Source organism: Boleophthalmus pectinirostris, unplaced genomic scaffold (assembly GCF_026225935.1).
Source record: "Boleophthalmus pectinirostris isolate CB_2022bp ecotype Guang Dong unplaced genomic scaffold, ASM2622593v1 HiC_scaffold_8, whole genome shotgun sequence".
Classification (NCBI taxonomy): Eukaryota; Metazoa; Chordata; class Actinopteri; order Gobiiformes; family Gobiidae; genus Boleophthalmus; species Boleophthalmus pectinirostris.
In genome coordinates this window covers 41,568,290-41,594,101 of record NW_026571515.1, presented here as the reverse complement: position 1 = coordinate 41,594,101, position 25,812 = coordinate 41,568,290, and the positions used below count along the sequence as shown (strand labels likewise).

Here is a 25,812-nt window from a genome sequence, read left to right as displayed (position 1 = left end):
TCTTGTCTAGTTTTTCAGCTTTATTATTATTATTATTATTATTATTATTATTTTATTATTGTTGTTGTTGTTATTATTATTATTATTATTATTATTATATTAGTAGTAGTAGTAGTAGTAGTAGTTAGTAGTAGTAGTAGTAGTAGTAGTAGTAGTAATAGTAGTAGTAGTAGTAGTAGTAGTAGTAGTAGTAGTAGTAGTAGTAGTAGTAGTAGTAGTAGTAGTAGTAGTAGTAGTAATAGTAGTAGTAGTAGTAGTAGTAGTAGTAGTAGTAGTAGTAGTAGTAGTATGGTGAAGTTTATGATTTCAGTAGTTTAACCAAAAGTGGACGGAAAATAGTATTTGGTCTGTAGTACATTTATTAAATAATAATAATGATGTATTCATGTCCCACAGTGAATTTACAACTAAATACAAAGTTAATACCTCACCTAATGAATATAAAAAAGATAATTAATGCTATACCTAATGTCCAACATTTACACCCAGTAGTGTCCCACCAAATAAATGAATACTTTACTTTTTACTTTTACTAGTTTTCAGATATGAGTAACATTTTACAATGCTGGTTCCTCTTTCTTCTTCTTCCCACTATGAGTGTATCTGAACATGTGCGTTTCTTGCCGCTCCTTCAGATATGATTTAGTTTGTCTCATTTTTGTGTCCGTCCTTTGAAAAGATCAGATTTGTTTTGTCCTGCCGTGTCCATTGGTGGATATTCCTTCTGGATTTGTCAGACTTGCTTTCCTTGGTGTTGTTGGACCATTTTAGTCCTGCACCTCCCCACAAAAGCCACAGCTTCAGTGGTTGCCACGGCGACAGCCTGAGTGCTCTGTGATTGGCTGGAGTAATCAGTCAGTGACACAGCAGCCTCTGGTAAACATGTTCAGATGTTTGTTAGCTGAAGTGGCTCTGCAGAAAGACACATCACTCAGGAATACTATGTTGTAGTGGCACGTTTTTAATACATCACCTCTAGAAAGTTACATGATGTTGCTTTAACTGTAAGTAATGAAAAACTAAAATAAAAACATAAAAAAATATTAAAATGTGACAGCTTTGTGTAGAGACTCGATATTCTTGCTTGAGAATCATTTGTTTTTGATAATTTCTTTGTTCAAATGAGTATCTGCTTTTGATTGAAGTTTCAGTATTCATTAATATCTGGTATAAATCTGCTTTTATACTTTGTCCCTGTCACACTGTAGAACAGGGGTGTCAAACATACGGCCCGGGGGCCAGATCCGGCCCTCCAAGACCTTTAATCTGGCTCTTGGCAGATTTTCTACTAAAATATTTTTATTATATTTTAAAACCTGAAGACATAATTAGCATTTTTTCGCACACCATTCACAGTCAAAACCTCTGATGTGCACACAGACATGCAACTAGAAATAATAGATGTACAGTTACTACTTACATTTGTGAGCAGGATTTCTCAGTAATGAACATTATTAAAATAAAGCTGCGCTCAAAGCTGAACACAACACACAAACATTTGAATGACGTTCTGAAGATAGCAGCTACTCAGGACCTGGTGCCTGATATTGATGCACTTGTGCAGGCTAAAAGATGCCAAGTTTCAAGAGCAAAAAGAAAGCATGACTAAATTCTATGAAATGCATAGAGGTTAACATTAAAACATTGTGTTGAAATTGCATTTTTCTTAAAGTTTCAGGTTGTTCATAATATTATAATATTTTCAGAGTTCACCAATTAAAAAAGATTTCTGTAATAGATTTGTGTTTCTCTGCACAAATATTTGAACTTATTTTTATTTTTGGGGTTTATATATCATGAGTTGTCTGATCTCGCCTGGTTGGATACGACCCCCAGACCAAAATGAGTTTGACACCCCTGCTGTAGAGGGAGGGGTCAGACTGAATGACAGCTCATGATCACTCCATCACTAACTCCGCCAGGGGTCCCCTGTCTGAGCCAAATGTGCGTTTAACAGCCCCCTCCCCCCTCCCCCCACACTCACCCGGTCATCCTCCCCGGTCACCCCCCCCCGTCAGGGCCAGCTCAGTAACAAACAACAACAAACCCAAATAGAGGCTATAAACTTCAGACGCGTTTACAGCTGCTGACCGCTGAGTGACCGGTCCAGATCTCCACTGACCCCTGCTTCACCTTTAACACACTGGTCTGTATTTGGAGCTTATAGGGGGAGAGTGGTGTTACTTCTCTCTCCTCTTTCTTGTCATTCTATCTCTCTCTACACAGTGAGGATTATATTGATATTACAGACTGAAAAAATGTGTGCCACTTTGGGAAGATCGGTAAAACGACATGAACAAGGCCCCACATTTGGTCTGATACATTTACATTTCATTTTATTATGATACAGAATGCTATTTCTCTAACTCAGTACGTCACAGTGCGAGACGCAGCCGACTAAAGGCCGGTCAAGAATGTTCCCCCTCTCCCAGGCACAGCAGGTCCCCATGTGCTGCCGAAGAGAAGTGGGCGCCTGGAGGGAGGAGGGGGACACTCCCACTGAAACACTCTGGGACTTTCAGGCCAGGGGGACGCTCGAGTCACTATTCTCTTTTTCTGTCTCCCTCTCTGGCACCCTCTCTTTATCTATACCTCTCCCTCTCTTCCCCCTGTCTCTCACTCTTCTCTCCCTTCCTCCCCTCTCCCTTTCTCCCTCTCTTGAGTCTGTTTGGGTGTGCACGTTTAAGCCTGTGATCCTGTAATCTGCTCATGAGCCATCTGCCACCATCACTGTCGGCCATGTTGGGTTGCCCCAGACCTGCTCCCCGCGCTCCCTCCTGCCCTGTTTTCATTTCATACATGTACCTTTTCTTGACACTTTGGAAATGTTACTTAAAAAGCCCTTATTTGGCTATTTTCCGATCTATACGATAATGTAGTTCCCTCATTACAAACAGACCTGGACTTGTGTTTGGTTTCATTCACGTTTAACACACAAACGCTGCAGATTTAATTCTTCTCTCAAGCAGAAAACACTATTTCACTAAATAAAGGTGAAAAAGTTGATACAAATACATGACATCACAAGGTGGAACAGATCATTTTGGACATGTAGACAGACTAATGATAAAGAATGTGTAGATGAAACAAAGCACAACTCCAGGTCTGTTTTTGAGGAAGTGAAAACATTATAACATTGCTTAAAGCTCTCAAGAATCCAATATAGGAGCTTTGGTTTTATGAACTATTTGTCCTGCGTGAACATTTGAGTTGGTCGATGGGCCAATAATGAAAACACATAATACACATTATAAGTAAGTTTTTATTTATATAGCACTTTTCACAGGCATATCACAGACACAAAGCTGCTTTACAGACCATTATTCATTCACTTTATACCCAGGGGTGGTAAGCTACTATTGTAGCCACAGCTGCCCTGGGACAGACTGACAGAAGCGCAGCTGCTAATCTGCGCCATCCTTCCAACCACCATCACTCATACGCCACTTTAATTCTAGACCATGGGGGAGAAGTGTCTTGCCTGAGGACACAACAACAGTTTTTGTGACTGGCGCCCCCTTGTGGCACCTGATTTTCCCAGTGTTCCCAGTGGTGAAGGAAGTCTGGGAGTCCCTGCTTAAACTGCTGCTCCCGCAACCGGAAGATGTAAACAAAGAAGATGGATGGATATATCGCACTTCAAAATTTCTTAATGTTACAGTCTGAACAGTGAGGCAGCAGGGCCTCGACAGTGAGAACTGTTGTTGTATCTTTGGGCATGACACTTATCTCAGTGTATGCAGAGCAAATAATATATGAAGCTGAAATGTTTTGTCAAAATTACCCACCCGCAGGTGTGCTTTTCTTATACAAGCTGAGAGTACTGGATGTACATGTTCACTCAGAGTCTGAGCTGGTCAGTCCGAGTTTCACTGAGTTCTATTTATTTTTCACACATTCAGATTTCTCAGCTCTGTGTGTGTCTGCTCAGGCCTGACTCCTGTGTCTGTTGATGAGTGCTGGTCTCAGTAAAACAGTAGATGTTCCCACATTTCCTTTTGCATAAATAAGGTGAATATGGTTAGTGCCCACACTGTGACACATTTCTTTTGACAGTGCAGCCCTGTCATGCGGTCCTGTCAGGGGCTTGTCTCCAGGGTGACACCTGCTGCATTAGTCTGTGTAGTCTGTGTACTGTGACTACAGTAGAGGGGATAGGACCCACCCACACATCACCCCCCTCCCCCTGTGACAACCATACGCGGGAACATTCCCCTTGAAATGGTTTTCATTTTGTTGACCAAATAAACAAACCAAAAAATAATAATAAAAATAGAGGAAGATCAGACAGGGCTGTGCAATTCATGCATTTAGAATGGAAACTGGCTTGCCTCATTATCAACAATATACAGTCTGTTTAATCAAAAGCTCTACAGACCACTGCCCACTCATGTCTCCACTCTGAGAGACATGGACGAAGTGTGTGTCAAATGATGTGATGAGGTCTAAGACAGGTGTGTCAGAGACAGGTGTGATAGAGACAGGTGTGACAGAGACAGGTGTGACAGAGACATGTGTGACAGAGACAGGTGTGACAGAGACAGGTGTGACAGAGACAGGTGTGACAGAGACAGTGTGATAGAGACAGGTGTGACAGAGACAGGTGTGACAGAGACAGGTGTGATAGAGACAGGTGTGACAGAGACATGTGTGACAGAGACAGGTGTGACAGAGACAGGTGTGATAGAGACAGGTGTGACAGAGACAGGTGTGATAGAGACAGGTGTGACAGAGACAGAGACAGGTGTGACAGAGACAGGTGTGTAGAGACAGGTGTTAGAGACAGGTGTGATAGAGACAGGTGTGACAGGTGTAGAGACAGGTGTGAGAGACAGGTGTGATAGAGACAGGTGTGACAGAGACAGGTGTGATAGAGACAGGTGTGATAGAGACAGGTGTGACAGAGACAGGTGTGACAGAGACAGGTGTGATAGAGACAGGTGTGATAGAGACAGGTGTGATAGAGACAGGTGTGATAGAGACAGTGTGATAGAGACAGGTGTGACAGAGACAGGTGTGACAGAGACAGGTGTGATAGAGACAGGTGTGATAGAGACAGGTGTGATAGAGACAGGTGTGATAGAGACAGGTGTGATAGAGACAGGTGTTAGAGAGACAGGTGTGACAGAGACAGGTGTGATAGAGACAGGTGTGTAGAGACAGGTGTGATAGAGACAGGTGTGTAGAGACAGGTTAGAGAGACAGGTGTGACAGACAGAGACAGGTGTGATAGAGACAGGTGTGAAGAGACAGGTGTATAGAGACAGGTGTGATAGAGACAGGTGTGACAGAGACAGGTGTGTAGAGACAGGTGATAGAGACAGGTGTGAGAGACAGTGTAGAGACAGGTGTGATAGAGACAGGTGTGATAGAGACAGGTGTAGAGACAGGTGTGAAGAGACAGGTGTGATAGAGACAGGTGTGATAGAGACAGACAGGTGTAGAGACAGGTGTAGAGAGGTGTGACAGAGACAGGTGTGATAGAGACAGGTGTGATAGAGACAGTGTGACAGAGACACAGTGACAGAGACAGGTAGAGAGACAGGTGTGATAGAGACAGGTGTGATAGAGACAGTGACAGAGAGTGACATAGAGACAGGTGTGAGAGACAGGTGTGATAGAGACAGGTGTGATAGAGACAGAGACAGGTGTTAGAGAGACAGGTGTGACAGAGACAGGTGTGACATAGAGACAGGTGTGATAGAGACAGGTGTTAGAGAGAGACAGGTGTGACAGAGACAGGTGTGATAGAGACAGGTGTGAGAGAGACAGGTGTGACAGAGACAGGTGTGACAGAGACAGACAGGTGTGATAGAGACAGGTGTGACAGAGACAGGTGTGATAGAGACAGGTGTGATAGAGACAGGTGTGATAGAGACATGTGTGATAGAGACAGGTGTGACAGAGACAGGTGTGATAGAGACAGTGTGATAGAGACAGTGTGATAGAGACAGTGTAGAGACAGTGTAGAGACAGACAGGTGTGACAGAGACAGGTGTAGAGACAGTGTGACAGAGACAGGTGTGATAGAGACAGGTGTGATAGAGACAGGTGTGATAGAGACATGAGAGACAGGTGTGATAGAGACATGTGTGAGAGAGACAGGTGTGATAGAGACAGGTGTGATAGAGACAGGTGTGATAGAGACAGACAGGTGTGACAGAGACAGGTGTGATAGAGAGACAGGTGTGATAGAGACAGTGTGTTAGAGAGACAGGTGTGATAGAGACAGGTGTGATAGAGACATGTGTTAGAGACAGTGTGTGATAGAGACAGGTGTGATAGAGACAGTGTGAGACAGAGACAGGTGTGATAGAGACAGGTGTGATAGAGACAGGTGTGATAGAGACAGTGTTAGAGAGACAGGTGTGACAGAGACAGGTGTGATAGAGACAGGTGTGATAGAGACAGACAGACAGGTGTGATAGAGACAGACAGGTGTGATAGAGACAGGTGTGATAGAGACAGGTGTGACAGAGACAGGTGTGATAGAGACAGGTGTGATAGAGACAGACAGTTCTGAGGACTTGATGTTGTGTCTTGTCTCAGTCCTCAGGGTGACTTCCTGTGTCAGTCTCATACTCAGACACGTGCACACGCACACACACACACTCTGCTTTACACACAAGTCAGCACGTTGACTTCCACTCATGCCCTGGACATTGGCCCTAACATGAGCCACAGGCACGACTCCACCCGACCTTAACCCAAACCCCAAACCCTAACCTACTGAGCTCAACAAAGCAACTTTCTAGTGACTTTGCCAGTTGCTTATTTCTATAGCAGTGGTATTGCTTTGCCTGGGATGTTCCTAAGTATGACAATAATCCTATATCTTGCATTTTTTCAAATACCAATATTTTATTGTAGCAAAATAACATGAATCATGCATAAGTTGGCCTGGCTTGTTCTAGCAATTACACCTGTAACTGAATACAAGCAAGATGGATTTAAGTTCTCTGTACTGTGGAGCACTGTGTTTTGTCATGGCTCTGGGGCCCTGCTGAGAAGTGTTTTTCTAATGTATCCGATGGTAGTGAGTGGTGAGCGCCTCCTCCTGGTTGTGTTTCATGCTCCTCCGTAAGGAGCTGTTTGTCAGGAGCAGAGTGTGAGGAGTTGTGTGTGTGTGTGTCTGTGACTAGCTGTGTGTGAGTTGGTGTGTGTGAGGAGTTTTGTGTGTGTGTATGTGTGTGTGAGGACGTGTAGGTGTGTGTATGTGGAGCTGCGTGTGTAGGTGTGTGTAGGTGTGTGTGTGTGAGGAGCTCACAGAATCAATGAGTGTCCAATTACAGCAGCTCGCAGCATCAGAAGTGCTCTAACCCAGCTCCATTCACTTACACTGCCCCCACTGAACTCTGCACGAGCAGCCTCATGGAGCCAAAACCACTATTTGAATGCTCCCAGTTATTACATACACTGTCCTCTGACCAGTAAAGAGTCAGAACAATTAGAGCATCTTTAATTTATTTTAGAAACCAACCAAATTCTGTTGTTGTAATCCTTAAAGAGAGAGTATTATACAAAATACCTGAAAAATATGCCATTCATCCATGTTTGAGTAATCTAGCAATCTCTTCTGGGCCCTATTCAAACCCTTCTTACAATTAGCTGTAAGATTCTGTCCAGTGCTCCACCCACACACCAACGTCGCCCTGCTCCTGCACGCCACTTTTCCATAAATATACAAAAAATATACAATACGACTTAACCCTTGTAAGGTCTTGGTTTTTTTGTTACACAGGGAGTCCTGCTGGGTCTGGTGGACCCATTGCACTTTGGGGCTTTTACATCATCATATTTAAAACTTTTTTTCTAAAAATTCTCAGCAGATGCTTTATTCATCTCATTTGGAAGTAGTATTAACAACTTATTGTTAAATTTGCTCCCTTTACCTTTGTTAAATTACATTTATGAATAAAAAGGTCACTCATTTTTGTAAAGGTTAGGGTTATTAAAATAGAACAAAATAAAGAAATGCACCATATAACAGTCATGACTGGATAATAATCAAACAATTTACAAATGAAAAAAGGTCTCACAATATTATAGTGAACTATTCATTTGAGTTTCAGCAGAAAAACTTACAGAGGTGGGTTTACACAACATCTCTGAACAACACATTAGTTCCACTGAACACAGACATTTTCATGACAGACTATATCACACGAGGGGCAGAGTTTCACTGTGTCTATTGCAGATGTATGTTTACACTTGGTGAAACACCAAGTGTAAAAAGTACACGAAAACACAGAAAAACATGGAAAACACTGGCAAGGATAAAAATCTCAAAGTAGGCATCTAAATTAGTTTCATCAAAAACCTTCCTCCCTTCCTCACTCCTTCCTTCTATATTGGTGCAGTCCAGGATCATGTTCTTGATCTGGGGTGGCATGAAAATGTCAAAAGAAGACCTGATGTCATCTACATGTGTGACTGTCGATCGTGTCGGCCCTGGCGCCTTCAGTATCATGTTGGCAGCCATGTGAAGCCGGGTGTCTTGAAGTGAAACACCATTGAATTTTTCCATCTTTTCTCAATCATACATTGTCCCCTCCTATGTCTGGCTGTTCACCAGCTCACCTCTCATAAGTTGGTCCTTGGACCAGCTGCTGGCAGACTGGTCCTACGGCTGAGGTCTGCTTGTGTTTTGCTGGCTGCTCATGGTTGCTCCTGCTCCTGGCTCTGTTGTCTGATCTTCACCCTCCTGTCCCCGTCCTCTTCAAGGTTGTATAGAGGGTTTTTAAGGGAAAAGAAATACACCGACAGTCCTTTAGAAACACCTAGAAACACCTCCTCCCACCTCCTTACTCTAGAAATCACGTTTGTTTACAGCCCGTGACTGTTAAGAATTACTGTTGAAGTGACCTGTCTAGAAGTAATTTAGCGACCGACGTGTTTTTAGACCCTTCGTCTGCTTCATTCGTGCCATCGCTGGAAGGAATCTCCAAGAATCACCTCAGTTTGGCTTTGCTCCTTCTCCCCTTCTCTTCTTCTTTCAGCGACCTCAAAAACGGACTTTCTTTTGTGATGAACTGGTCGTGGATTTGCGTCCGCCATCGCAACAAACTTTGTGTGAACTGCGAGGAAGCGACAGTTTAAAAAAGCCTCTAAGAACCGCTGCATAAACCATGTAATCCCCGCGCGCCAGCAAGTCAGTTACACTAGAAACATAGAGAGTTTGATTGACAACCTAACAGCCAATAGAAAATGAGAGAGCCTCGTTATCTATTGGCTGATGTTTATCTGGCCTCACTATGTCCACAGTTGATAGATTTTCATTCTTTTTTTTTTTGGCCATCATAATTACAAGGCTGCAACGTCTCTGTAACGGTATATTAAACTTTCATTGACAATTTGAAATGAAAAAAAAAAAAAAATCCTCCATACAACCTTTCAAACTCACTCTGTGACCCTGAATTTTCACAAATTTGATCTTCATTCTCAGAGGCATCTTCCTCAGCTGCACCATCAAACCCCTCTGCCTCTTCTAGACTCAGTCCCATCGCAGTCTGACATCATCATCATGGTGTTCATCACCATCATGATCAGTTGTGATTGAGATTCTCACTGACAGAGATGTTTATGGGGAACCCTAGATTCATTCATTTATTCATTCAGACAGAGGGTGAGATGTGGGTGCAGATAGTGTTGGGTGCACACACAACACACACACACACACACACACACACACACACACACACACACACACACAACACAAACACACACACACACACACCACATACAAAACACACACAACAAACACACACACACACACCACATACAAAACACACACAAAACACACACACACACCACATACACACACACACACACACACACAACACACACACAACACACACCACATACAAAACACACACAACACACATACAACACACATACACAACACACACACACACACACACAGGCCCAAAGAGGAGAAAGGGGAAATGAGGAGCTATGATTTTCATACTTTCAGTAGCTCCGGGTCCAGTGGACCAGAAGACCCTGTATGTAATATAAGTGTGAAGGGGGTGGAAGCAAGGGGGGGGGTCAATTGATTTTTTTTTCTGATTCATGTTCCTCACTCAAAATGAGCCAAGGCCAAATAATCTCAGGCTGAAAAAATTATTCTTTGTATAATTCTTCTGAAGTTAAAAACTGAAAATGGGTTCCGCAGACCCGGAGACCTTACAAGGGTTAAAAAGCTGGTATGAGGTGCAGGAGTTTCATTAGCAGGATGCATGCTGATTGTGTTGATAGTGCTCTGAAGGGGGAGTGAGTTAGCACAGGCAGGAGGCCTGCAGAGACTATAGCCTCACTTTGCCCTGGTCTGTGCAGCTGTATTTACTTATTCCTCCTCCATCTTGTTTTGGATCCCTCTCCCTGCTCTGGGCTGGTCCTGGCTCTGGTTTGGGGGGTGGAGGTGTGGGCAGTGGGGGTGCGGTCGGCTCTCTCCCTGCCCCCTCTCCCTGGTTCTAGCTCTGGGATGGGGGGTGTTTGGCTCACCCTGCTCTGCAGTGGGTTGTCCTGGCTTTGGGAGAAGGGGTGGAGGTGTGATGGGCTGGCTCTGGACTCTGTGATGGGGGTGGAGATGCAGGTAGAGGGATGTTTGGATGGCTCCCTACCTCCCCCCCTCCCCCGTGGTGGGCTCTGTGACGGGGTGGAGTTTGAGGGGGCTGGTTCTGGCTCCAGCTCTGGTTTGGGTGCTCAGTTCATTCGATTCCCATGCAGAGACATGCCAAAGTAAATGTGCAGAGAGGAAGCACAGCTGAGTGCATGTGTGTGTACTTCAGTCCTTGTAGTACAAAAGTACACATTGCATACTACATATCTCTGATGCAGTACATGCAGTTCAAGTACACACTGCACAGCTCTGACGCATGCAGTACTCGTACCACCTACTGCTTTCACAACGTGTAACTTTTCCAAGTTTGTTGTTGTTATTACCTGGAGGTAAAATGTTGGGACTGACCCACTCTACATGATCCTGGGGTTTTTATTTCACTATTTTGTCTAAATTAAGATATGAACGCCTTGCCTCACTCACACTGCCCCTGGTGCAACTGCAGCTGAGTGTGGGGGCAGTCTTATTGTGACAGTCACACGAGGAGCGGCGCTCTGCTGTGCAGTTTAAGGGTGCACACACACCGCATGTTCTGATATTAGATAATATGAATAACTATTCATTTATGAAGGGAAAAGGCTGCAGTGATGTCACGCTCCCTTACTCCACTTCAGATATGCTGTCTAGTGGCACTTTAAACAGAAGCCCACCTTCGCTCCTCTTCACTCCTCTTTGCTCCTTTTCGCTCCTTTTCGCTCCTCTTTGCTCCTCTTCACTCCTCTTCGCTCCTCTTCACTCCTCTTCGCTCCTTTTCGCTCTTCTTCGCTCATCTTTGCTCTTCTTCACTCCTCTTCGCTCCTCTTCGCTCCTTTTCGCTCTTCTTTGCTCTTCTTTGCTCTTCTTCACTCCTCTTCGCTCCTCTTTGCTCCGCTTCGCTCTTTGCTCCTCTTCACTCCTCTTCGCTCCTTTCGCTCTTCTTCGCTCTTCTTCGCTTCTTCGCTTCACTTCGCTCCTCTTCGTTTCTCTAGTTAGGTTCAGTGAACACAGAAAAGTGCTGATCCAGGTCATATCAAAGAGAATGTGAGAGGAGACCAGAGGAGTGGAGTCAGCACAGGCTCATCCTCCAGTCGGTGCAGAACATCCACCACATCCACCACTGCAGCAGCTGCTCACACATGCTACCATCTCCTGGTTTAAAGCAAGACTGTGTCATTTTTCTGCTAGAGATATGATACAAAATGGACTCTTGTGAGCTTTAAGCCATGTCATAATGTTGTTACCTCCTCCAAACATACCCAGAGTTGTGTCTGGTTTCATTCACATATGTTTTAGTAACCATTTATTTATTTATTTATTTAAACAAAGTGTTTTCTGTTTTCTGAACTCAGCCTAAAACCCAGACACAAACCCAGGTTTGTGTGTTTAACATGAGTGAATGACATAAAACTCCAGGTTTGGGATGAGGAAACCATTTTATAACAGATTGGAAAAGACAACAATATGGACTCTTTAAAGTTTAAAGACATTAATAGTATTTTTGTGATCTATTAAATACAGTTAACTAATAACTTTATTTCTAATTGCCCTGTCCCTATCCTTAAACAATACATGGACAAAAATCTGCACTTGCAGCTAAACCACTCACACAAAGTGGGGGCTGTTTGGCGTAACTGTCTTTGGGGGAAATGTGCCTTTGATGCATCAGCAGAAAGTCAAAGAAAAGCTGGATGTGGTTTTGTTATCATTTTAAGTCTACATTGGCTTTGCTTTGTCTAAAACTCTGTTAGGGTTAGTAGCTCATGTGAATAAAAACACTGTTTACAAGTGGGTTGCAACAGAACGTTAAGTCCCACGCAACTTAGGGAGTCCCTTTTATTGAGAGAGTCGTGTGTTTAAGTAATCCTGTTGTGTTTTGTTCAAGGTTTTAGTGTTGATAAAAAAGACTGTTTTCACCTACCCCCTATCTCAGCCCACTAGTTTTGCAAAATCTGAGTAAAAATGATATATGTAGGGTTAATAATGCTGCTTTCCACTAAAGGTTCTGTATATTTAATTCACCATTACTGTTTTCATTGTATTACTGTACAATGAACATTTTAATGAAATGATCTATCTTTCTTTCTATTTCTGATCTATTTTCACAATTGCAGAGGTGTCACAATAATGCTAACCACAGCTGGCATGTTAACAGCACATTTCCTGATTCTCATAAAATAAAAGAGTTTATAATCAGATACAGCAGCAGTCTCATTTTGACCTCAGTGGCTGTTTCCATAATATATCTGTTCTGGGGCAGGACACATTTTGCTCAAATACATGCTGAAAAAAAGTCAAACAGCAACTGATCAGAATTGTATGTTGTTTTTGGTCTTGTCTCGAGACAGGAAATGGAGAAGGAAGCAGGGACAGGAAATGGGGACAGGGTGAGACAGGGTGAGGCCGTCTGTCACCAAGAGACACAAGAACAGAGAGAGACATGCACACGCCCTTTATGTAGTTACTCACTACTATCTCTGCCCCTCTTTATATCCCCTCCTCTCCTCCTCCTTTCTCTCCTCCTCCTCTCTCCCCCTGCTCTGCTGTGGTTATTAGCACAGACCTTGACCTGTATTTCACTCTAAGATGAAGCTACACAAAATCTAAATTGTTACTGAAACAGTCAAAACATATATTCAGATGTTTACTTTTAGATATCTAGACCCCCTCCCTGTGTGTCAGATGCCCTCCCTGTGTCTCCGCTGGATGCTTGTGTTACTTTGACAGTATGGATTTCATGTTTAAGTTGTGTGTGTTTGTGAGCGTGGTGTGCGACAGACAGTCCCTTGCAGACGAGGAAGTGCAAAGCGTTAAAACCACAGGAACTGTTAGCACCCCGCCCAGAGTCTGCTACCCACACCCAACATCCTAGCACCCAACACCCAGCACCCACTGCAGTCAGTCTCCTATAGAGCACCCAGTGACTTTTACCCACACCCATCATCCAACACCCAGCTGCACCCACTGCAACCAGAGTCTCTTACAGAGCACCCAGTGACGTCTCGCCGTACCTCAGTAACCACAGCACCCATCATTTCCTACCCACACCCACTGCACCTCAAGCAACCAGTGTTCTACCCACACCTCTGCACCCATAATACCTATAGTCTGCTCCCTCCTCTGCTCCCTGCTCTGCTCCTCTGGCTCTGCTCCTCTGGCTCTGCTCCTCTGGCTCTGCTCCTCTGGCTCTACTCCTCTGGCTCTACTCCTCTGGCTCTACTCCTCTGACTTTACTCCTGTCTGCTAGAGACAGAACTCTGTAGACATCGTGACAGTGTTGTCCATTCCTGTCTGTATTATACCTTTGTTGATGAAGACCAAGATAACAAAGACTGAGTGGGTAACAGACATTTAATTTCTCCATTATATCATGCTTAAATGAACAGTTAAAGTGGTTTTATGGGTTGCTTGTGTCTTGATTCAGTTGGTATCACACATACTTCAAAGTATCAAATCAGATACTAAAACTAGTATCAAAATTAGATACTCATTTGAGAAGTTATCAGTACTAAAAATTCACATTTACAGGACAGAAATGAACTTCCCTGAATAGCTTCAGAATGATCTTGATAAATGATCAGTATAAATATATAAGTATAAGAGCACATAGATGAGTATACACCCATGAACCATTATAGAACCTACTGGAGCTCTGAGGATTATACACATGTAAGACACATGAGAATGGAAAAGACAGTACTGTCATTTAATGTTGGAAATCTCATTCTGTTGTCTTTTTATCATCATGGTATTGGAACTGATATTGAGTATCAAGTCTGTTCCTTAGTATCAAAACTGATTTTAAAGTTTTAATATCGTACATAGTATTGTGACAACCTTCCTTCAGACGCTTTACTAAGTATGTTTACAACTATGACTATAAATCCTAATCTGTTGTCGTCCCTGTGTTGCAGATGCCAGATGCCATCCCTCTGAAGAAGCCCAAACATGAAGACGCATGCCCCCCCTCCCCTGTGCCGGAGAAGCCCAAGCCCCAGGCCGTTCTGCAGGCCCTGTCCCAGAAGGTGAGAGGCTGGTCAGATGACATGTCCTGTAATGCTAGCCTGTGTTTGGGAGCGCGCCGGAGCTTAAATTTAGATTTGGCAGGGCATCCGAGCGCGGAAACCAGAGCCGCTGTGGGCCGGGGGATCACTTACCCCGAGTGCGGTAACTCCATCGGCCCGTGGAGGCCAGCACGTCGATCTGTCCAACCCTCAGGAGGAGACTGGAGCTGGAGCTGTTCATCACAGTTGAGATTTAGGCCTGGGAATGCTGCAAATATTTGGTTTTGTTCCATCTTTTTATTACGCACAGATCAAGAGTATAAATAAAGTTGTGAAAATAATTGCACTATGTTACTTTCCTGGTGAAGGGCCCAACACCTGCTTGTTTCCTTGGAGATGTTATTGCTTTGCCTGTAATGTTCCCCACAATATTAAACTTGTTTGCCTTGATTGTAATAAATTACCAATGTATTTATTGCCAAGTAACAAAAATCCAAACCCTCTAAATTCATGCATTCTTTCTGTGGACGGGGTCACCTCTCCAGAGATCTGACCTGTAAGAAGGTCCTGGTTGATTCTGGCGGTGCAGGGCCTTTCTGTGGGGAGTTTGCATGTTCTTCCTGTGCCCGCATAGGTTTCCTCCGGAAGCTCTGGTTTCTCCTACCACTAAAAACATGTACGATCCCTGTGGGGCCTGGACTCCCCTTAAAAGAGATTCTTAAACTCAGTGGGACAGTCTGGTTAAATAAAGATCAATAAAACAAAGTACAATATTTGTTTAATGCCATAGTGTGGAACATTTCAGGTAAAGAAATGTTGAGATTTTATTGATTTGTTTGGATATTAGACAGTATGAAACTACACTTATTTATGTCTAGATCTGAAACATGTTTAAGGTTGGGGTTTGCTTAGTTTTGGTTGGTCATATTTTCTGATAATAATACTGTAAAACTTAGACAAGACAATACTTGAAGAAGACAATGAAGAAGGCCAGTACTTTCCTGAACTATAAAACTGAACTGTAAAACCAAACATGAGTAAGAATTATTTTTATACCTGAAAATGACCCAGGCCGTATCTCGCCCTCCACATCCTGCCCTGCCTGACCTGCTCTGTGGAAGCATAAAAGGCCTGTGGGAACACGCCTCCCTCCTCCTGCTCCACTCCATCCTCCGGGCCTACCAGGCCGCCAAACCACAGCCACCACATTTTCTTTTTGTTTTTCGCACTTTTGTATCATTTTAAATAAATGCCCACACAAGGGTTAAAGCTGCCAGTGTTGTCGTCTCCCCCTTTCTTTGTTGTGGTCCTTCTAACCGGGGCCATAACACATGCAGGATAAAGAAACTTAATACTATAGCGTGGAACATTTCTCCTTTAATGCCATAATGTGGAAGAGTTCTCCTATTTGTCTCCATGGAAACCCAACCTGATCATACAAGTTACCCAGTGCACTTTTAACCTAACCTGACCATTTGTGGTAATAAAGAGCATGTGTAGTTTACCAGTGGTTTTGTCCTTGTGTCTTCTCAGGGAGTGAACTGCCTCCAGCCCCGACAGCGGCCGTCAGCGTTCAGACCCTGGTCTCCTCACGTCTCTGCTGGGGAGAAGGAGCCGGCCAGCCACCCTTTAGCCCTGCTGCGGGACAGGTGTGTATGTTTGGCTGGGACAGAGGGCTAGCCTGGGTGTGTTTTATAACATTTTAATATCTGCTTCCATATTGTCTGGTCGGTTCCCATTAAACAAATATGTAAATTCCTGTATTTACAAGTCAAAGTCTAACCTTGTGCTGTGGCTGGATTGTGGCGACTTTATAAACAAATGAAATCTCTTCACACAAACACAACAACGCAACACAAGGGAAGACCCTGTCCAGCTTTTTCAATTCTGATACAGATTTTTATACTATAGCTTTAAGAATCTGCCAATACCTGTTTTCAGCCACTACCAGTGAAGACACTGAAATGATCATTTTCAGGTCCTATATTACTCAAAATGTACTCTTGTGAGCATTAAACTATGTTAGAACGTTATTACCTCCTCAAAAACAGACGTGGACTTTGTTGTTTTGTTTCGTTCACACATTATTAGTCTGTCTACATCTCCAGAGCTCAAAATGCTCTGGTCCACCTTGTGATGCTATACTGATACTTCTCAAGTGAACAGCTTCCATTTACCTAAAGTATCAAAAATAATTCTAGAGAAGGCGTATAGTACAGTTTAAAAACACAGTGAAGCACTTCCTGTATTAACACATGACATGACACGGCGGAGTGTTTTCCATTTGAGAGAAGAACTCCAAGAACATTTTGATGCAGAAACAACATTATAAGATAGACCAGAAAAGAATGTAATATAGGCCCTTTAATTTCCTTAAAACAAAAGTAAAATAAGACAAGACAAAACTGATCCAACTGTTATGTAGCTGTAATTTATCACATTTAAAATGTGAACTTCCAGAATCCTATTTTTAAAACATAAATCACAAATCACAAATCTAATCACCATTGTAGTGCTTGTCAGAAAATTCACATTTAAAAATGTGTTTAGCTCTAGTTATTGGCTCCATCAGTGTTGGGACCTAATCCTTCACTAATGCCCTCTGTGATAATGGCATCTGTATTATCCATGCTAACACCCCCCTCTCCTCCTCCAGCTTCTACAACTACAAGAGCCTAGAGAGCGCTGTGGCCCCCAATGTGGCCCTCACCCCTCTGCACCTGGGGAAGATGGGTCCCATGTCGCCCTCAGTCCCCAGTACATCCCACCCCAGTGGAGGTGAGGCTCCCGGGGAGAGTGCCAACAGCAGCTGTCGGTCCCGGAAGAGGAGAGCCACGGGAGACAAGGGGCCCCCAGCCAGCGAGGGCCCCACACCCACTGTACCCACTGCACCCACTGCACCCACTGCACCCACTGCCCCCACTGCACTACCTGTCTGTAAAGCCCCTGCACTAGCACCTCCAGACGACAAAGACTCAGAGGTGGAGATTGAAGTTGAAAGTCGTGACGAGTGTAAGTTGTTTTTTTGTCAGACTTTTCATGTATAAACTTTTGAATAGGTTTTGCATGATTACAGAGAACTCAAATGTTTTTGTCTCTGCTGTGTCTCTGCTCTGTCCTGCAGTCACTTCGTCCCTGTCCTCTCTGTCTTCTCCGTCCTTCACCTCATCCAGCAGCTCAGCCAAGGACCTGAGCTCTCCGGGCTCCCAGGGGCCCGTCAGTTCAGCGTTCGCTTCAGAGAGCCAAGCAGCCCCTCCTTCTGCCACCCCAGCCGCACCCACATCCACTCCGGCTCCGGCCCCAGAGTGTGGCCTAGAGTCGGACTTGGAGAGCCTGAGGCAGGCCCTGGACTGTGGGCTGGACTCTAAAGAGGCCAAGGAGAAGTTCCTCCATGAGATTGTCAAGATGAGAGTGAAGCAGGAGGAGAAGCTGGGCTCCGCGCTGCAGGCAAAACGCAGCCTCCAGCAGGTAAACCACTCATATCTCACTTATCACACATCTCACGCATCACTCATATCATATATACCACTCATATCTCACTTATCACACATACAACTCATATCACATACAGTATATCACACGTATCACACATCACACGTATCACACATCACACGTATCACATATATCACACGTATCACACATATCACATGTCACTCATCACATATCACACATGTTACACATATAACTCATATCATATGTATGAGTTTAGTCAGACTGTAACTGTAAGAGTAACGTTACTTCAGAATAATATTACTGAAGCAGAAGTACTGGTAGTGGTATGGTAGAAGTAGAGGTCCAGGAAATTACTCTAGTAAGAATGAAAAAGTATTTGGGAAAGTACTACTGAAAAAACATAAACTTAACTTAAAGAGTAACGTAAAGAGAAACAAAATCAGGTATTTAATAAGGAGAGACACAAACATGAGACAAACTAAATTATATCTGAAGGAATGGTGCAAGAAACACTAAAATCATGTTCAGATCATTTCATATTGTCACCAAAAAGCTTTTGTCGCTTGTAGATTTCCTCACAGTGGGAAGATTAACCAAAAGATTTACACATGTAAGAGTACTGTTACTTCAATAAAAGTATTACTCACCTATAAAAGAATATGCTTTAAAACTACTCTGAAAAGTAACATTTCTTTATGTAAATGTAAGTGAGTAAAAGTAGGTACTACCCATCTCTGGGAGGAAACAGGACTTGCATAAGCCATGGTCACAAACAAGAGCAGAGGAAGGAAGTGTGTGCTTTCCCAGACCTGTCCTTGGCACCAACACATGTGTGCACTTTGACTCACTGTTTTGGTCTAAGACTCTGGCAGCAGGCAGCTTTACCCACACAGGGCAGACACAGCCTCACATCCAGTGTAGGCACTGTACAGGGCAGGGTTAGAGCATAGTTAGAGCAGGTTTAGAGCAGGATTAGAACAGGGTTAGAGCATGAGTAGCATGGTTAGAGCAGGTTTAAAACAGGGTTAGAGCAGAGGTAGAACACAGTTAGAGCAGGTTGAAAGCAGGTTTAGAGCACGGGTAGAGCAGGTTGAAAGCCGGGTTAAAGCATAGTTAGAGCAGGTTTAGAGTAGGTTTAGAGCAGGGTTAGAACATAGTTAGAGCAGGGTTAGAGCAGGGTTAGAACATAGTTAGAGCAGGGTTAGAGCAGGGTTAGAGCATAGTTAGAGCAGGTTGAAAGTGGGATTAGAGAAGGGTGTGAGTGGCTCCAGGCTAATCCAGGCACTAGTCCCATCAACGCTGTCCTTGTCATCTTGGAGTGGAGGGTGTGATGCATTGTTCAGGCTCATGCTTTGTCCCACCTCCACAAAACCTGCTGACAGACACGAGCGGCCGGCCCCAGTTCCCAGGACCAGCCCTCTGATAGGGGCCGGAGTTCAGAGGAAGAGCGGCCCCAGCCTGGCCCCTGCTCTCTGTGCTCTCCCTGCTCCCGAGAGACACTCACACCACTGCGGATCTGCTTGTTTACGTGTATCATTTCACATGTTGTTTGTTGTAGGTTGTAGAAGGGCAGCTGAAGAGACACTGCTTATTTACATAACCAAGCACTGAAAACTGAGCTTATAACCTCTGTCAGCTACATAATTCACAAATCGCCATCCTAAAATCATGTACTTTTTAACTGATTTGGGGCTTAGCAAATGCTTTGTCCTTATAATAAAAAATAAAGAACAAGAAAAAAAAAATATAAGAAGCAGAAAATACAAATGAGCTACTAAATTATATTTACTGTTCTGTAGTTGTTCTGTAGTTACTTGAGAGATAAATAACAGATACATCACACATTTGGCTCAGTTTTGTATGATTATATTTTAGTTTAAAGGCAGTAAATGCTCTACACTGGTATCTGTTTATATGGAAACATTTGCTCAAAGGTGTAATGTCTCCTGTGCAGGAGCTGGAGTTTTTGCGAGTGGCTAAGAAGGAGAAGCTGCGCGAGGCAACGGAGGCCAAGAGGAGCCTGAGGAAAGAGATGGAGCGTCTGAGAGCAGAGAGCGAGCGCAAGATGAAGGACGCCAACGAGGCCCGACTCCGCCTCAAGAGGGAGCTAGAGCAGGCCCGGCAGCTGCGCGTATGTGACAAGGGCTGTGAGGCTGGACGACTGCGTGCAAAGTACTCTGCTCAGGTACTACTTACCAGGGTGTCTAGAGTATCAAACATCTGATACAAATTGATACTCTATTGAGTATTGAAACTAAATTCTCATTTGAGCAGGTACTGAAACTAAAAAAAATCCTATTGACAAGATAGAATTCAGCATTTCCTGAATAGCTTTAGAATAAGCTTGATCTGTATCAGAAGTGTAGCACACAGGAGGTAACATTATAACATGGATCACAACAATCTAATTTGCTTAATGGGCCCTTTAAAGTAACACGCCAGATGTGTGGAGCTGAGTGTGTGGTCAAAGTCCTGTTTTGTTCCCTCAGATTGAAGACCTTCAGATGAAGCTCCAACACGCTGAGGCCGACCGTGAACAGCTTCGCTCAGACCTGCTTCAGGAGCGGGAGGCCCGGGAGCACCTGGAGAAAGTGGTCAAGGAGCTCCAGCAACAGCTCTGGCCCAAGTCCTCCAGTGCAACCAGCTGTAAGGAGGAGGCATCAGAGGACACACCGCTAGATGTGTAGAAAATCTCCAGAACTTCACTATAGCGCCACCTACACACTCCAACACGGCTCCTCCAGCAAGCACGGGCACCCAACCAAACTTTGTCCAAGAGGTGTTCCAACGCTCCACCCAATCCCCTTTTTTACTCATCCTGCACCAAGTTCTTCACTGTGACCATAGAGAAGATGGCGAAATGATAAGCTATTCAGATATCAACAGTGAAGGTGATTGGAGCAAAGCCTCAGGAGCTGGTTCGTGGACGATCAAAGTGAGCATAGTGAACAAATGTGGGCCCCTGGACATGTTTGGGCCCCTGGGGCAGTCTGGGCCCCTGAAGAGGACTGGTCTCATGGAGGTGGTCAATAGCACTTGAGAAGAACCGTGCCGAGCTGGACCAGGTCTAGTCCATTTAGCACTGAACCTTGCTTTGGCCCTCAGGGCTACTACCACATTTTGAGTTAAATTAATGTAAATATTTGTGTTGTTTTTTTTTTTTTTTTTACTCATAAAGTGAATGGCACTTTGACTCATTGGAAAGCAGACAGAGATGTCATATTCTCAGCGGTCATCCATAGACACCTGTAACCTTTGATTATCGCAGACTATTGTAAATACGAGGACAGTTGGGGCTCTCCTGTGGGGGCGTGAGGCGCTCGGTGGGGGTCCTGTTTGCACCACGCCATCAGCTCCTCCTCATCCAGGCACTTATGAGTCAAACATCAGTCTATGTACATGCAAATGATACTGTGCAGTGACGTCACGCTTGGGGGTTCTACATGTACTTCTATGGTGGAATGTTCATCAGTTACCATGATGCACAATTAGCAAACCATGCCAGCAAGGTGTTCAGGTTTCACAACAGGGAATGTCGGTGATATCAACTGCAAAGTATCAGTAGTTTACGATGGCTATGCAGAATCAACTGGAACTGTGTTTTGGGACACTTAAAGCCAGTGGTGGCAAGACAAATGTAACTGCCATTCTATTTACTACCACATTCATGTTTAGGTGAGTGAAATGTCTGCACAAAGTGCATATGACATGTTTTTCTAATTACTACTTGGTTAGGTGGCAATAGTACCTGTGGGAAATATTTATCATAATTTTACAAGTGGCAGTTTCTGGGAAAAAAGTTGAGAAGAAAAGTACAAAAATACAAAAGGTAGGGCTGAGTTCTAAAGCAGAATACCCCTGCCCATTCCATCAACACAGGAAATTCCATCCAAAATGCAGGGCAATTTACATACAAAGAATGCATTTTTCTTACCATTTAAACCTTAATTTAATAAAATGAGCAGGTTTGACAAAACAACAACATTTATTTGTCTTAGTCTCATCGTAACTATTGTGTAATTTAGAGAAGTGTTGGCCTTTCTTAACATTAATATTGCGCAAAACGTAATATCTTAAATATAATTATGTTAACTATATTCAGTGTTGGGAAGGTGACTTTTTAAAATGTAATCCCCTACAGATTACAGATTACATACCCCAAAATGTAGTTTGTAACGTAATCCATTAAATTACTTAAAATGAGTAATGTAATCGGAATACTTTGGATTACTTGATTTGCTGTAGAGAAGCAAAGACGAGGAAATCTTCAAATAAGATGTTTTGTCTGCTAAAAGAAAATGAAAAGGCAGAGTCTTTACTTAACCGTATTAAAAATCTTATTGATAGAAGAGGAGGAGACACGGTCTGAGCAGCATGGTCCTGTTAAATCCTGTTTTAGACCTGGTTTAGTCCTAGTTTAGACCTAGTTTAGACCTGGTTTAGTGTCTGGCAATGAGTGGACTTACCGAGGAAAAAAAAAAAAAGGGATATAGCCCAAATATGAAAACAGGAAAATTCCCCCATGTAATCCATTTATTTTAACAAAGTAACTGTAATCCAATTACCACTCATGGAAACAGTAACTGTAACCGAATACAGTTATTCATAATTTGTACTCTGATTATGTAACTCCAGTACAAGTAATCTGTTACTCCCCAACACTGACTATATTTGAGTAAAATGAGTACTTGTGACTGTCATGTGCACTTTACTAGCTGGTCAAAAGTAGAATTGAACTGCCAATTTGGCTAGATCCAGGTTAGCATAACATTTTGCTGCTTGTCTGACTTTTTGGATTGTACTTTGTTTTGGTGAAGCAAAAGGAGGAGTACCTGATGGAGGTGTTAACGGGACCCTGGTGGCTGTAGGGGGCGCTCTCCCTCGTTGGCGGGTACATGCAATTCGAATGTACATGACTGTCTTTCCTTTGGTGTTGTGTTAGCGTGGACATGTTTGATGTCTGTTCTTTTTCCAATAGCATTGTTTCTTTTGCATGAGTTTTGCCATACACGTATATATTCAGATATTGGGCATTGATACTTGTACTTGTAGAGGTTATATTAATATGCAATATGAATAAACAATCAGATCAAAAGTCAAACATCAAATGCTGGACAACCTCAAGTGCCTGTGGGCCGAAGGTGTCCAGGACAGATTTGAGAGTGCTTTATTTGAAATATGCATGCGTGACCTTTTCTAATCCCATCGCTCAAATTGGTACCAAACTTTTTATATTTGTTTTTACACTTTACAAAAAAATCTCTCACGTTTTCTACAAAAAAGGAGACAAAATGTTTTCTAAAAGGACAATTATGAAGCAATAACAGTCCATCTGAATACAGAAACTAGCCAGTGTGAAGAATTACATTTGTAAATATGTTTTTTCAACTGGATAATGTGTAAGATATGTACATGCTCTTTACTTTTTCAAACAAATTCTTACTTTACTATAGCTGTCTCTTTTTGATGATGTAACAGTTGATGCAGTGAGACATGCCACTGGACTTCACGGGGAGTCTGTGGAGGGATGTCTCTTCCCCTGTCCCCTATCCTGTCTCCACCTGTTATCACGTCCCGTCGTCTTAATGTCCACTTTTCCATATGTCCCTGTCCCTGTTGTCCCCTTACCCATGTCCCTCTGCCTCTTAGAGCCTATGTACTTGACTCTATATTCAGTTGTCCTCATGGCTCAATGTCCATTTTTTCCATATGTTGAAATTCACTATGTCCATTAGTCTTTTTCCCCATACATTCCTGTCCCTTACTGGGGGCTCTGTCTCTCTAAATTCAATTGTCCCTCTGTCCCCATGTCTACTGGTCCTTATGTCCTCATCATCTCAATGTTCCCTTTTTTCCTATGTTCAAATTCAGTATGTGCATTTGTCTTATTTCCCTATATGTTCCTGTCCCCTTTTCCATGTAAGGGATTTCCCATTGATCCATCGTTCAGTTGTCTCCATGTCTCAATGTCCACCTTTTCCTTTGGTCACTGATGATTCTTTCCCCCATATGTCCCTTATTAATGTCCCTCTGCCATGTCCCTGTATACACTTTAAACCAGGGGTCTCCAACCTTTTTTTCTCCAGTGAGCTAACTGTACAAATCAAAAATGCCAGAGAGCTGCCAGTTTCAGCTGTCGCAAAGAAACTGAGTAAATATAAGAGCCACGACAAGCCTTAGATGGGCAACAGTTAGATGCTTATAAAACATAAACCACTGTCCATTTATCGGTGCACAAATTTAGGCATGAAAATGATACATTTACAATAGTAATTGATCAAATTTTACTTATTATCCACAATATATAGAATTCAGAAATCCCTTGGCGAGCTACAGGTTGGAGACCCCTGCTTCAAACCAACTCCAATTGTCCCTCTGTTTTCCTGTCCACTTGTGCCTGTGTACACCAACCATATGTCCTATAGACCCTCTGTCCCCATGTCCCCAAATCCCCCTCTTGTCCCCCCTCCCCATGTCCTTCATTTGCTCCACCCCAGGTCCCTATAGGTCCCCACTACTCTAGTCCCTCTAGTCCCTCTTTTCTCATGTTCTCCTGTGACATTACCCTCTGTCCTCCTGTACCTATGTCCCAAAGGCCATTTGTTTGTATGTATGTCCATATTCCCTCTATATGACCTGGTCCCATGTCCTTTTGTCCCTCCCTCTATCCTCATCCTTAGAGTAAAAAGCTTGGGCAATCTAATGATATCAAACGGAATCTTTTTGTGAACCTGGGACAATCTATGGACACACCCACCTCCTCCACGCTCTGAGTGAGTGGCAGGTGCTTTCAGCCAATCAGAGTGAAGTGTGAACTCTCAGTGGAAACAGATTTACAAATCAAAACTGTAATAACATGTTTGACATATCGCCCATGCCTACTCCACAAACTATAGAAAGTCTATATCACAATTATTAACCATACAATATACCACAGCTTGGCTCTGCACCCCACCCCCTCTCCCGACCCCTCCCCAGCGACACAGGCCCCTCCCCCCAGCGACACAGCCTCCATTGTAAAGAACTTGAGATTATGTTCAAAAATAGCCGTGCTCATATTCAACAATGACTGAATGTACAGTGTATAGAAGCATATGCAGAAATAAATTGTTTTGTCCAGATTGTTGACCCATTTGTGCTGTTTTTTATCCCAACAACACAAATCATAATTACGAGGATTTGTTAAATGAGCTTGCGATGAAAGACAATCCACAAGCCAATCTGTATTATATATCACACGCACGTACACACGATATTACCAAGGTCCATGTTAACACAGTTTAGACCTGTTTTTTTTTTTTAAGAAAAGGAAAAAAAAGCATGTATTAATTATTAATGGTGCATTTATTGCAATAAAAAACATAATATTCCATCTCCATAAAGATTGTTCTTAAACTTTGCAAAGTTTTCATGATCAGATGCATACCACCAGACATCACGTGAGAGTGGTTCTCATTATTATTATTATTATTATTATTATTATTATTTATTATTATTATTATTATTATTATTATTATTATTATTATTGTTATTATTATTATTATTATTATTATTATTAATAATAATAATAATAATAATAATAATAATATGAGGTATAAAATAAATAATCTGTACATAAGAATATAAAGTGTGATCATATGAGAAGCCCCAATGAGCCTCCTTGGACTAATGCACAGCTTTCATATTTATATATCTCTTTTTATATATTTATATATCTCTTTTCAAAACACCCAAAGGGTTTTACAGAGCATTATTCAT

General features: G+C 43.0%; 1 protein-coding gene across 1 annotated transcript in view; it reads left to right on the top strand.

Moving 5' to 3' along the window:
* skia (v-ski avian sarcoma viral oncogene homolog a) overlaps positions 1-25,204 on the top strand; it is a 73,464-nt gene extending 48,260 nt beyond the window's left edge. Inside the window, exons 2-7 of the mRNA XM_020942013.2 lie at positions 14,512-14,622; positions 16,135-16,250; positions 17,258-17,613; positions 17,726-18,069; positions 20,009-20,239; positions 20,544-25,204. Coding sequence (XP_020797672.2) covers positions 14,512-14,622; positions 16,135-16,250; positions 17,258-17,613; positions 17,726-18,069; positions 20,009-20,239; positions 20,544-20,741 — 1,356 coding nt within the window. The 3' untranslated portion in view covers positions 20,742-25,204. The remainder of the gene's footprint in view (positions 1-14,511; positions 14,623-16,134; positions 16,251-17,257; positions 17,614-17,725; positions 18,070-20,008; positions 20,240-20,543) is intronic.
* Positions 25,205-25,812: the final 608 nt, after the last annotated feature.